This window comes from Muntiacus reevesi, chromosome 4 (assembly GCF_963930625.1).
Source record: "Muntiacus reevesi chromosome 4, mMunRee1.1, whole genome shotgun sequence".
NCBI classification, from domain to species: domain Eukaryota; kingdom Metazoa; phylum Chordata; class Mammalia; order Artiodactyla; family Cervidae; genus Muntiacus; species Muntiacus reevesi.
Window position 1 is genome coordinate 140,519,748 of NC_089252.1, and position 14,302 is coordinate 140,534,049.

Genomic DNA, 14,302 nt, shown 5'->3' on the forward strand with positions numbered 1-14,302 from the left:
CTGAAAAATATTAGTATACAACTTGGTATCTTAGTCTTACTATGTACTTTTTGAAAGTATTCCTCACAAGAGAAAGAGTTAAGAATACCTGTTTTATTCATGCCTTTTTTTAAAAAAGAATTCCCTATCTAGTTATATTGTAGTCTTTTTATTGCTGATTTTTTATTCCTGAATTTTTGCTGCTCATGACCAATTTTAATACCACTGTGTTTTCCTTCTATTAAACCAGAAGTAAAAAGTTTAATTGGCAACTCTTAAACTTTCTTTGTGGCACCTTTACCCTTGGTGCTCCAAATCCCAGATTGAGGAAAGGAAAATTTTCAAGTAGCAAATAAAACATTGATCATACATTCCTTATAATCACAACAATCTATGAGCAGGATTTAGAAGTACATTTATCTTAAATGAATGCAGCTCTTTTTGGTTCTCACTATCTGGTAAAGAGTGAGAGATGAGACCTCAACAAACTGATCAGAGAAAATAAGCATTTTATTGCCCTATAGGCGCCTTTCCAGTCCTGTCACTTCTGACCACTGTCTTTCCAATGGACACACCTCAAAAATCCTGCCACAGAGGTTCTTTATGAGAAAGGTCTTGTCCCCCTCTAAGGCTGCTGCAGTCTTGATGTGAAGGCATTCATAGGAGAACAGCAGGAGAGTTGAGAGCCAAGGGTAGGAGAGTTGCCCAAAAGACTTCCCCTCTTTAGGGTACAGAAATGCTAAGAAATCTCAAAGGATCAGCTACAGCTTTATCTCAGTATTTACTAAATGCTACATGAGGGTGTCCCTGTCCGGCTCTCTGGCACATGAATCCTGTGTGGAGATTTACCTCCTTTTCCAGGGACTGTGCTGCTGGGAAGTTTGGGCAAGTCACTTACCTCTTTGTGCCTCAATTTCTGTATAATATTTCTAACCTACCTCACTGAGGTGGTGTGAAGATTCACTAATGTGTGTAGCGTGTCTGTCAATCCTCCAGTGAAAAGCACTATCTGGATCACATTTTGGATCACGTTAGCCAAACGCAGTACATGGCCAAATTAGATGTGTGCTGAAGACAATCAGTCACTGGGTCTATATTAAACAGCAACCAGAGAAACAAATGGCAAACAATTTCTATTTTCAAGTTTCTTTGCATATTTTTTTGGTGCAAAACCATTTATAAACTTTTCTTTTTTCTAACACTAGTGTCTACAGCAGCATTTAAAAACTAATTCTGTTACTTTTTTCTGTATTAGGGATTTAAAGTCTATTTCTTATTGTATACCTGATTGAAGCAGTTCTTGGAGATGAATGTTTTAAATGTCTATATCCAAAAATAAACATTTTGATGTAAATATGGACTGTTTTTGTCTTTTTCTTCCTTCAAGTTTTCTAGTAATAGATTTTTTTCATTCTAAGTAGCTCCACGGAAATTATTTTTCAAGAACAAAGTGTCACTGTATACACTTTGTAAATCAGCAGCTACATTATATAGTAAGTCAGTCTAGTTTCTTCTAAATGATGTTAAGGCTATGCAATCTTACTCCTGGCCTCCACTGTCATCTTGGAATTTTGAATGTGATGACGTCTAGATAATGAACATTCCACTTAGTCCAGCAGACTTTAGCTTTGCCTTGTTGACATGAAGTTATTCCAGCAGAATGCCTTTAAAAGATGTTACATAAAAAAGCAAATGACGGCATACTTAGGGACACAGAGAAATAAAACATTTATAACAATTCGGTTAGGTCCAAAACAGCAGGAGACAAAGTTAAACACCAACATTATTTCTAAAGGGACCCCACTGGGTTCAGGTTTTACAATAAATGGCCCCTGTTTTATTATACAGCCACAGGATCTCACTATTTGTACTTTGTTATTTTCTATTAATTCTAACTCAACGAAGCCAAAATTAGTGAGATCTTCTACACTGTATGGTCAAAACAAACACAAAACAATATAACTAGAAAAATATTTATTAAGCTTTTAATAAATTATGTGCACACAGCTTTTAGAAAAGGTAGTGTTGTGTAATATATATAGATATCTTAAGTTTTATGCTGACTTTAAATTGTCATCTTTTTTCAAGAAGCAGAGGTTTGTAACTTTTACATATAGTAAACCAGAAAACATTTCTGACCATGTGATTGCTAAGCACCTCAAAGAGGGAATTCAACAAAGTCATATTTTGGCAAAATGGTACCCCCCAAAAAAAAATTCAACAAAGTAAAATTAATAATTGAAAAACTTGATTCCCTATTTAGTTCCTTTTTATTTGTTCATTTATTTAACATTCTCAAAGGGTTGTCAATAATATTCTAAATATCTCTGAAGCTGTCTTAGGGCTTCACTTATCATTACTATAACCTTAAAATCCTGACATTCATGCAACACAGCATGTAGCTAGTACTTTTTCTTGAGGCACAGTCAAGTGTTTTGGCAAACAGTAATGAAGTATCTAAAATGCCACATACATTAAAACTTCAAGCTTTATTGAGTCACTGATTTCATCCCTTTTGATCTGCCTTTTCTCCAAGCAAATCATTCCCCAGGAGATCCAAGTTCCTCTAGTTGTTTCCTTTGTGTTGTTTCAAGTTCTTCTAGTCTTTTGCGAAGTAGAGAGAGTTCCCTTTGATGCTGTTCCTCCTTAAAAGCACAGAAAAAGGAAAAACAGAAAAAGCATTGCAAGAAAGACTGTTAGAAAAACTGGTATAAAAATAACTGTTAGGCAGTGGCCTCAGTGCCTCTTTTATTCAGGTCTGCAACATCTGGCAAGAAAAGGATGACCATTTTAGCAGTCTAAGAACACCAGCATGGTCTAGACTACCAACTAGTCCTCCCTCTTCTCCTGCCTCAGGCTGTAGCCTTCAGCCAATACCCAAAGTCTGTTCTTCTCTAGGTTTAAAGTACACCGCAGAATAAATTAGATAATAGTAATACAGGGCCCAGGTGTACTTATGTGGCAACTTTCTAACAAGACAAGTTTAACATAAGTTTATTATGTAAACAAAGCACTTCATCAGAGATACAATTCAGTGACTTAGAACATTAAAAATCTTCCTTGCTTACATTACAAAATGTCATTGCTTATTAACAGTTCATCTTCTAAAAATCATCTGATCAATCTGGTTCCCTCAACATCTCAGGGATTTGATAAAGTAAAATTAACTCAAGTTTTGGAAACAAATTTAGGTTTGAAACTCAGCTCTCAGTTATGACCTTGAGCAAGTCACTTCACCTCTCTGACTCAGCTTCCTCATCTGCAAACTAGGAATACTAATACCTTCCCTCAAAGCATTTTTCATTAGGATTAAATAAAATATTGTATGGAAAGCGCATAGTACATTTGCATAAATGTTGGTAATAATCAGAATTACATGAGTGACCTACAAACTCAACAGTTTACTCAAAGACTATCAGTTCCTTCCTTTCAGGTGCCCAGTAGGAGACTTTACTCCTAGCATCATCACTGAAGGACAGATTCAAATCCACTATGCCTCTCAGCAATTTTTCTGGTAAAGATTTAGGTTTTTAACTATTTAAACAGGTAAAACTTACAGAAGTATCTATCTAACTTTGCTCTCGTAAAATAAATGCCCATACCTGCATGTGAGGAGGAAAGGACAGTTCCATGCCTGGAATCACAGTTGATGACTGAAGACTAACAGGATTGATGGATGCTGATGGAGGTATATTAGGAACCAAAATTAAACTTCGAAATTCATTATGTCTTCTCTGTATATCCTTTAGTCTTTTTTGAAGTCTTGTATACTCTTCAAATGGAACATTTTGTCTTAAAAAGGAAAATCATTTCTGTTGCTTAATACAGTTATATTCTGTTGAAGAGCAGTATGAGTCACAGAACATTATTTTAACTGGGAGGGAAGGATTTTTAAGTTGTAAGATTTACCTATATATAATACATAAAATTCAGTTTATCTAGAAAGATAAACAGAAACAAGACATCTTAATTACATGTGTTATTGTTGGCCCTGTAGGCTGTCAACTTAAAGTTTTATTTGACAATTAAGAGATTAAAAACATTGATATTTTTACTTTAATTCTATTGCCCCAACCCATGAATCTTCAAACCACAAGGACTCCTTAAAAAAAAGGGGGGTGCCTTATTTTACTTCAGAAATCAAATAGAAATAGAGAAAATACCAGGTTGAATATTATAAATTTTGTAGGTGAAATATGGTCAAACATAGCTAATTTATTTTGTCCTATTTATGTTCCTAATGACAAAGGTAAAGCTACCCAACTGAAGGGAAAATGACATGGATTAAAAAAAACTTTTCAGGCCTTCACAGATCACCACCTTTTTGGACATTAATTTCCTAATATCACAAGTAATCAAATATAGTTTCAAAACCACTTAAAGTTTTAGGTGATCTGTGCCATAGCTGCCCACTCTTAAATTGATAACACCTCCTCCACAACAATTAATTTTTTTTTTAATATTATTTTATTAGTTGGAGGCCAATCACTTTACAACATTTCAGTGGGTTTTGTCATACATTGACATGAATCAGCCATATAGTTACACGTATTCCCCATCCCGATCCCCCCTCCCACCTCCCTCCCCACCCGACTCCTCAGGGTCCTCCCAGTGCACAACAATTAATTTTGAAATAATAAGTTGAATTTTGCTTTAGAATGAATGTGGTGGCTTCTCACTTTGGAACAGAAAGTATTTGTAAAACTGGCATTTATTGCACAGTCTGGAAACCTCTTGGATGTTCTAAAAAAAAACACCACACACAACTGTTCACATTTTAGTACTAATTATACCCAAGAAGACCAGTGCACATTGTAAAACATCATTGCTTGACATACAGGCAACTTCCATTACAGAAAAGTCTGATACTGTCTAAATGCTGAAGACTACCACTAATTAGCTGAAATTGAAAAGATTTTATTAACTTAAATCACATGGGTCATACAATGCCACTACTACTAAATAAAAATGGTAAATCTCTGCTCAAAAATGCTAATGATACAGATTATTAGTTGTGCTTGGCTATAAATAAGAACCAGAAACTACTGCCCAATAATATTTTCCATACCAAAACATTAAAAAACTGAGCCTTGATTCAAAGTTCTGGCCACAATTTAGAGTTTATAATCACTAAACTGTCTTGTCTCAGCAGCAAGGATTTACACCACTCCTGGCTACCAAAGCCAGGGATTGACCTTCCTGTCAGTCTCAACCATACAAAACAGAAATGCATATATTAAAGACCTTTTCATTTAAGAAACATTCAATCAGAAAAAAAATAGCAAAGATAATGAATGAGGAGTCTAACGAAGTTTTAAGATTGTTTTAAATTTATATTTTAAAAGCAACCCAAGTACATTATACTCAAAAACAAAGTTCTATAACATCAAAATACCACATGGGGCATATATACATACAAACGTATTACCTATTTAACACCTGATTTTCTGTTTCCAATTCTTCTCTCTTTGCCTCTAAGATTTCTACCTTTTCCTGCAGTCTCTTCAGTTTGTTTTCATGCAGAGATTTTCTCTAAAAAAAAAAAAAAAAAAAAAAAAGAGAAAGAAACAAGTATGGTAACACATACTCTCCTATTTGAACAAAGCTATACAGTGAATATTTTACTCACCAAAAAAATTTTACTTAGAGAGGAGTATTTTCAGTGAATAATCAGAGCAAAGATCAGTGGATACAATGCTTATTGAAAATTGCAAAGATAATAATGCAGAGATCTAGCTCATACCCTCAATGTAACAAACAGAACTATTATAAATACCAAACCAGAAAATTAGCATCAATAAGGAAATTGTACAAATAAAAATTCTCAGGGAATTTAAGAAGGGAAGGAGTCAAATTTTACTAATGAGTTTGTCTGTCACCTGACAATCATGAGCTCTTCATTTTCCCAGAAGATATCGTGGGTTTAAAATAACTATAAATTTAAAATTAAAAGCAAGTTTGCAATTGATAAATCACTACCAAAGTTGTAAATTAAAGGATCAGACAGCTAAGACTGATTATGGATGCATCTCAGTTTGAAAACATGCCTTTCTAAAGGGAAAATTTTCTAATAATATGGAAAAATCTATGTAAAATGCAAAACAAGTAAATGAAAAAAGGTAATACCTTTTTAATTTTATAAAAAGTTTGCCTTTTTTTAAAAAAACAGAAAAATACCTATAAATGTTGACACTCACTCAGTAGCTATAGACCTTCAGGTTTTTGGTTTCTAACTCTTTACTAAAGGATAACAGGCTTACTAAAAAATGAGCAGAATATAAATGTTGAGCAGAATGTAAAACCACAAAGCAAACGCAGGTGTCACCTCACAGGTCAAGAGCACTGCCGTACCAGAAGGGCCCCTATCCTTCCCTCTTTCAGTCTCCACCCTCCCTGTCCTCCAAAAACATAACCAACCAATCCACTTCTAAAGCTGCAGTTTAGTTTTGCCTGTTTTTGAACTTCATGCAAACAGAATCATAGTGCACATTCTTTTACAGATGGCTTTCTTCTTTTACTCAATACTGGGGGGAGATTTATTCATGGTATTGCTTACAGGCAGAGTTCACTCATTGCCTACCCTGGCACTAAAACCACTTTTCTGTACTTTATTAGCGCAAGTATATATTAATGTATTGACAGGTGATTTGGGACTCTATTTATTCACCCACACACATCAAAGAAATCATACAGTGTATATACTTCCATCTCTTGATTTTTTGTTGTTCAACATTTCATCTCTATGATTAAGTCATGTTTATTGCATATCACAGTTCTCTATTGTTATGTCATTATCCATTTTACAAATACCTCATATTTTATCCATTCTCCTCTTGATAACAATTTGAATTGTTTCTAGCTTGAAGCTACTACGAATAAAGTTTTTATGAACACTGCTGAATATGCTTTTGGTAGATATATGTCCTCATTTCTCTTTGGGTATATATTCAGGAATGAGTCATACAGAGTCATATGTTTTAACTTTAGTAAAACTGGCGGTTTTCTAAAGTGGTTCTAACAAATTGTTAATCACATCTTGTGTGCATGCTTAGCCGTGTCCGACTGTGTGACCCCATGGACTACAGCCCACCAGGCTCCTCTATCCATGGGATCTTCCAGACAAGAATACTGGAGTGGGTTCTCCAGGGGATCTTCCTAACCCAGGGATTGAACCCAGGTCTCCTGCATCGTAGGCGGACTCTTTACCGTGTGAGCCACCAGGAAAGCCCATTAATCACATGCCCACCAGCAATATACGAGAGTTCAAACTGCTCTGCGTCCTTACCAACACTTGGTATGGTCAGTCTTTTAACATTTTAGCTACTCTGGTGGAATAGAATAATACATCACTATACTTTTAATTTGCATTTTCCTGTTATCTAATGAGGGTGAGTATCTTTTTATGCATACTGGCCATCTGGATATCCTTTTTTAATGAAATGTTTGTCCTAGTCTTTTCCCTGTTTAAGAAAATATTTTGAGTAATCTGTTTATTTGTAGGAATTCTTTACATATTCAGAATATGAATACTTTGTCAGATATATGTGTGGCAGATTGACCTCCCAGTGTGTGGTAATATTTTTTCTCTTAAGAGTGTCATTTTATTAAAAAAAAAAGTGACACTTTTATGTCATTTATCAATCATATCTCTTAGGATTAGTTCTTTTTTTAATGTCCTATTTCAGAAATATTTACTTATCCCAAGATCTTAAGATTTTCTCCTCAAGCTTTTTTCTAGCAGTTTTATTTTTTACCTTCACATTTGGGTCTGTGGTTCATTTTTATTTAATTAGGTTGGGTTAAGGATAACCAATTGACCCCACATCCTTTAAGTCCGCCAGCTTTGTTGTTGTTCTTCAAGATTGCCTTGGTTGTTCTAGTCCTTTGTACTTTCATATGAATTTTAGAATCTACTTTCTAGTTTCCACAAGGAAAAGTACTGAAATTTTGATTAGAATTGCATTCAGTTGGTAGGTCAGTTTGAGAAGAACTGACATCTTAATAATATTGAGTCTTTCAAATCAAACATGGTATAGTTTCCCTTTAGCTAGGTCTTTAGTTCTTCTTAGCAATATTTGCAATTTTCAGTGTAGACTTGCATATCTTTCATTAGATTTTTTCCTAAGTATTTTGTATTTCTTATGCTAATGTAAATGGATTTAAATATTTTATTTTCTGTTTGTTGTCTATGTAAAGAAAGAACTGAACATCACAGAAATGCAAGTAAAAACCACAATGAGATATCACCTCACAACTGTTAGAATGGATATTCTCAAAAAGACAAGAAACAATTGTTGATAAGAAGGTGGAAAAAAGGGAACACTCCTGCACTGTTGGTGGGATTGTGCAGCCACTATGGAAAACAGTGGACTTGCCAGGTGGCTCAGTGGTAAAGAATCTGCTTGCCAATGCAGCAGGCACAGGAGACACGAGTTTGATCCCTGGGTTGAAAGATTCCTGGAGTAAGAAATTGCAAACCGCTGCAGTATTCTTGCCTGGAAAATTCCACGGATAGAGGAGCCTGGTGGGCTGTCTAGTGCATGGAGTTTCAGAGAGTCTGACACCACTTAGCAACTAAGCACGCACACATGGAAAACAGTATGGAGATTCCTCAACAAATTAAAAATACAACTACCAGTAATTCCACTTCTGGATATTTATCTGAGAAAAACAAAAATACTAACTTGAAAAGGCATATGCACCCCATGTTCACTGAAGCATTATTTACAATAGCCAAGACATGGAAGCAAGTGTCCATCAATGGATAAATGGATAAAGAAAATGTGATACACACACATTAGAATATGATTCAGCCATAATAAAGAAGAAAATCTTGCCATTTGCAACAACATGGATGGATCTTGAGGACATTTTGCTAAGTATAATAAACTAGACTGAGAAAGAAAAACTACCAAGTAATCTCACTTATACGTGGAATCTTTAAAATAACATAAGCTCAAAGATATAGAGAACAGATGGGCAGTTGCCAAAGGCAGGGTGTGAGGGATGGGTGAAGCGGGTAAAGTACATCAAAAGGTACAAACTTTCAGTTAAAAAATAAATAAGTTCTATGGATGTAATGTACAGCATGGTGATTATAGTTAATAACACTGCATTGCATATCTGAAAGCTGCTAAGAGATTTATCTTAAAAGTTCTCATCATAAGAAAAATGATTCTGTAGCTATGTATGGTGATGGATGTTAACTATTAACTAGATTTACTGTGGTAATAATTTTATTATACAAGTATCAAATTTTCTCTATGGAAGGTTTTTAATTAAGGACTGCATTTCTCTTATAGATACGGGACTATTTAGATTTCCTAATTTTTGTATTAATTTTACTGAGATGTTCAAGGAATTTGTTCACCCTAAACTGCATTATTAACATAGTTGTTTTTATAATATTGTTTTAATATCTATAAGATATATAGTGATATCCCCCTCTTCATTGGTTTTGAACCCGGGTCTCCTGCACTGCAGGCAGATTCTTTACCTCCTGAGCTACCAGGGCCCATTATATTGTCCATTCGTGTTTATTTACTTACCTACCTATAAGGAGTCTGGGGAGAATCGATTTTTTCCCCATCTTTTCAGATTGATCAGCCTTATCAAGTTAAATTCTCTCTATTGCATATTTTCTCTTCATTGATTTCTGCTAAATCTACCCACAGAGTTCATAATTCAGTTAATTCAGTGTTTTTTAGTTCTCAACTTGCCATTTAAAACAAAAAAATGTCTTCTAGTTTTCTGGCGCAATTCTCAAGCACTTACTTTGGAGCATACACAACATGGTACTTTAAAGCCTACGTCTGGTAACTCCATTACCTGAATCCCCGTGGGGGTGTGCTTACATTGGTTGTTACTTCTCTTGATTTTCAGTGTTATTTCCTCATGCAGCTATTTTTAAACATTATTAACAGAAATCTGTTAAAATTGATGAACCCATATTGATACATTATTATTAACTGAGGTCCACAGTTTTCACTGTCATCCTGTGTTGCTCAGTTCTATGGTTCTATCACATGCATAATGTCATGTATCCACTACTGTGTGTGTGTGTTAATTGTTCAGTCATGTCCACTACTGTAGCATTATACAAAAATAGTTTCACTGCCATAAAAATTCCCTGTGCTCTACCTATTTATCCCTACTCCCTAACCTCACAAACTCTGGCAACCATTGATTTTTTTTCTGTCTCCATAGTTTTGCCTTTTCTAGAATGACATGTATTTGAAACCACATAGTAAACAGTCTTTTCAGACCAGCTCTTTTCATTTAGTAATATGCATTTAAGGTTCCTCCATATCTCTGCATGGCTTAATAGCTCATTTCCTTTTTACCACTGAATAATATTCTCTTGTGTGGATATAGCAGTTTTTTTAACCATGCACCTACTTAAGGACATATTTCTTGCTTCCAAGTTTTGGCAATAATGAACAAAGCTGCTCTAAGTTTGTGCACAGTGTTGTGCGTGTGTGTGTGTGAGAACCTAAGTCTTCAACTCGTTTGAATAAATACTTATGAGTGTGATTGCTGGACTGTATGGCCAGACTGTTTCAGCTTTGTAAGAAACTGCCGAAGTATCTTCCTAAATGGCTGTATCATTTTACAATCCCACCAGTAATAAATGAAAGTTCCTATTGTTCCATATCCTTACCAGCAGTTGATACTGTGTTTTGGATTTTAGTCACTCCAATAAATGTGCAGTGATGTCTATGTTTATTTTTTATTTAGGGACAGATATTATCATTTAAAAACTGAGAAAGTAACTTGAAGCCTTACAATGTTAGTTTCCCTTAGAAAAGATTTATACTTGTTTCTGGCAGACAGCTAGGAACACTAACAAATAGAGGTTAATTTAAAATAGTTATAAGGACAGATTATCTGAAGCTGTGCTTCAATACCTGCAAGGACCAAGCTATTCTCAGTTCACTCTTAGGCCAAGGGTATATTCCTTCACAATGTCAACCCAAAGCACTAGTGGACTGAGACCTAAGACCCTATCTCTAGCAGATTCTGAACTCTGATTTTTGTTCCCCTATGAGGTTGTCAAAAGCTTTGCTTCACTTCTCAGCTCTCTCTTCTAGAACTGGTTGTTTCCTCTAAGGGAAAAGCAGCCAAATGTCGTGCTCATCTCTCTAGGTTTCCTATCTCTACAGGATCTTGGCCTCTTAATTCTTCACTGCCCTTCATGGGGATATTTTTAAAAATATTTTGTCTGCTTCTTCTAGTTCTCATGTGGAGAGGTGATCCACATATTTCCTAGTCTGTTATTATCAAAAGCATATGCTCCTTTTAGGTATTTTAGTTCAACTATCAGCAGACATTTTAAAGATGGAAATGCTTAATACTTCATTATTATATGATTCTGTAAAACTTTAATCTTAAACTCTAGTTATATTTCTCCATTTTTACTGCTCATTTAAACTGTAGCAAAATACAACTTTTTCCACTTTCATGAAATCTTAACCAACTATGTATATTTATATGCACACACATATACAGAGTGCCCACTTAATTGGGCTCTATTTTAATCATAGTTAATGCAAACTGTAGGGATTTCTGAGGGAACGCCAATCAATAAGGACAAAAACATGAGAAAAGGCTTTTTAGAAAGGGTAAGAATTGAATAAGAAGAATCTGTAATTCTATAAGAATGTGGATTCCCCTGAAGGTTCCCCTGCAGTGGACTGATGGGTAAAAGCATTGTTTTGAAAAGATTAATATGGCATCAATGTAAAAGATGGGCTCTGAAGTTTGCCTCTTAAGAGGCAAATCTGGAGATAAGCTTCTTGAAGATAGGAGTCATGACACTGTTATTATCCTCATCACTGTAAAAACAGCCATTTACTGAGGACTCTTCTTTGCCAGGAACTGAGTAAGAATGCTATAAAAGAGCTGCATGGCTGGTTGACTAGTAGACTCAATGAATGCCTTAGACCCTAACGTTAATTTCTTCATAGAACCCTCATTATCTTGACTCAAGTCTCCTTCTTCAAACTCACCTGGAGAAACTGACCTTAATTAAATACGACTCTACTGACTGCACAGTTGGACCTATAGCAACTGAAATACAGCGGGCACGCACACGTGTACTCACACATACACAAATTATGCTGACTGGTCTTACCTTAAATTAACCAGCACTAACTTCAAATGGGGTTTCCCAGGTGGCTCAGTGGTAAAGAATCCATCTGCCAAGCAGGAGACATGGGTTCAATCCCTGAGTCAGGACAATCCCCTGGAGAAGAAAATAGCAACCTACTCCACTATTCTTGGCTGGGAAATCCAAAGGACAAGGAGTCTGGCGGGCTATAGTCCATAGGGTCCCAGGGAGTCAGACATGACTCAGTGACTAAACAGTGTCAAATGGGCCCCAGGGCAGTACCTGGGATTTCTACTAATTCCCCTAATGCAATCACTCTCCCAAACTCATTCTTTCACAACTTCTTGTCTCTCCTCAAATCTGTTAGACCTCCACTCGTCACAGTCTAAGCTGGTGACCCAGATTCTTTTTCACATGGAGAAAATAGCAGTAATCAGTAGAGAATTTCCACATATTTCCATTATATCCATCAATTTATCAGGAATTTACAACTAAATATTTTGTCGTCTTTCCAGTTACAACAGAGACACCGTGTCCCAATCCCTTCCCCCTCTGCACTGAATCTAATGCCCTTCTGCCTACTAAAACACATCGTCCCTTCATTTGCCCTCTTTCTCCCGCATCATCAGTTTTTCCCCTGCAACTGAATCATCCTATAATTTCTTCTTAAAAGAAGCCTTTGCTCCCACAATCTGAGTCAGTTCTCTGTTCTTCACAACAAAAATCCTTGGACAAACTATGTTCTACTTCAATCAGACCTGCATACCTACTATTCCACAGGAACAACTTTGGACAAAGCCATCAACAATGATTACAAGATTGTTGTTCAGTCGCTCAATTGTGTCTGACTTTTTGTGACCCCATGGACTGCAACACGCCAGGCTTCCTTGTCCTTCATCATCTCCTGGAGCTTGTTCAAACTCATGTTCCATTGAATCAGTGATGCCATCCAACCATCTCATCCTCTGTTGTCCCCTTCTCCTTCTGTCTTCTATCTTTTCCAGCATCAAGTGACCAAAGTATTGGTGCTTCAGCTTCAGCATCAATCCTTCCAATGAATATTCAGGGTTGATTTCCTTAAGGATGGGCCAGTTTGATTTCCTTGCTGTCCAAGGGACTCTCAGACGTCTTCTCCAGTATCACAGTTGGAAAGCATCAATTCTTGGGTACTCAGCCTTCTTTATGGTCCAACTCTCACATCCATACATGACTACTGGAAAAACCATAGCTTTGACTAGATGGACCTTTTTTGGCAAAGTAATGTCTCTGCTTTTTAATATGCTGTCTAGGTTTGTCATAGGTTTTTCTTCCAAGGAGCAAGCATCTTTTCATTTCATGGCTCAGTCACCATCTGCAGTGATTTTGGAGCTTAAGCAAATAAAAGTCTGTCACTATTAACATTTTTTCCCCATCTATTTGCCATGAAGTGATGGGACTGGATGCCATGATCTTAGTTTTTTGAATGGTGAGTTTTAAGCCAGTTGTTTCACTCTCTTCTTTCACCTTCATCAAGAGGCTCTTTAGTTCTGCCATAAGGGTGGTGTATCTGCATATCTGAGGTTACTGATATTTCTCCCAGCAATCCTGATTTCAGCTTGAGCTTTATCCAGTCCAGCATTGTGCATCATGTACTCTGCATATAAGTTAAATAAACAGGGTGATAAAATACAGCCGTGATACACTCCTTTCCCAATTTTGAACCAGTCTGTTGTTCCATATTCAGTTCTAAATGTTGCTTCTGAACCTGCATACAGTTTTCTCAGGAGGCAGGTAAGGTGGTCTGGTATTCTGATCTCTTTCAGAATTTTCCAGTTGTTGTGATCCACACAGTCAAAGGCTTTAGCGTAGTCAATGAACCAGAAATAGATGTTTTCTGGAAGTCCCTTGGTTTTTCAATAATCCAACAGACGTTGGCAATTTGATCTCTCGTTCCTCTGCCTTTTCTAAATCCAGCTTGAACATCTGGAAGTTCTTGGTTCATGTACTGTTGAAGCCTGGCTTCAAGGATTTTGAGCATGATCGTGCTAGTGTGTGAGATGAGTATAATTGTGCAGTACTTTGAACATTCTTTGGCAATGCTCTTCTTTGGAACTAGAATGAAAACTGACCTTTTCCAGTCGTGCAGGCACTGCCGAGTTTTCCAAATTTGCTGGCATACTGCGTGCAGCACATTCACAGCATCCTCTTTTAGGATTTGAAATCGCTCAGCTGGAA

General features: G+C 36.2%; 1 protein-coding gene across 3 annotated transcripts in view; it reads right to left on the reverse strand.

Annotated features, from left to right (window-relative positions):
• CEP83 (centrosomal protein 83) overlaps positions 1-14,302 on the reverse strand; it is a 138,483-nt gene that overhangs the window by 1,045 nt on the left and 123,136 nt on the right. Inside the window, exons 14-17 of one of the 3 annotated variants that reach the window (XR_010663047.1) lie at positions 5,408-5,511; positions 3,582-3,771; positions 2,453-2,624; positions 918-1,070 (exon numbers count right to left, since the gene is read on the reverse strand). Coding sequence is in view for 2 of the 3 variants with exons in the window: in XM_065934214.1 (XP_065790286.1) it covers positions 2,520-2,624; positions 3,582-3,771; positions 5,408-5,511 (399 nt within the window). In the remaining variant the exon portion in view is untranslated. Of the gene's footprint in view, positions 1-917; positions 1,071-1,938; positions 2,625-3,581; positions 3,772-5,407; positions 5,512-12,112; positions 12,177-14,302 lie in introns of those variants that run through there. The other 2 variants (XM_065934214.1, XM_065934215.1) reach the window with 2 other exon arrangements.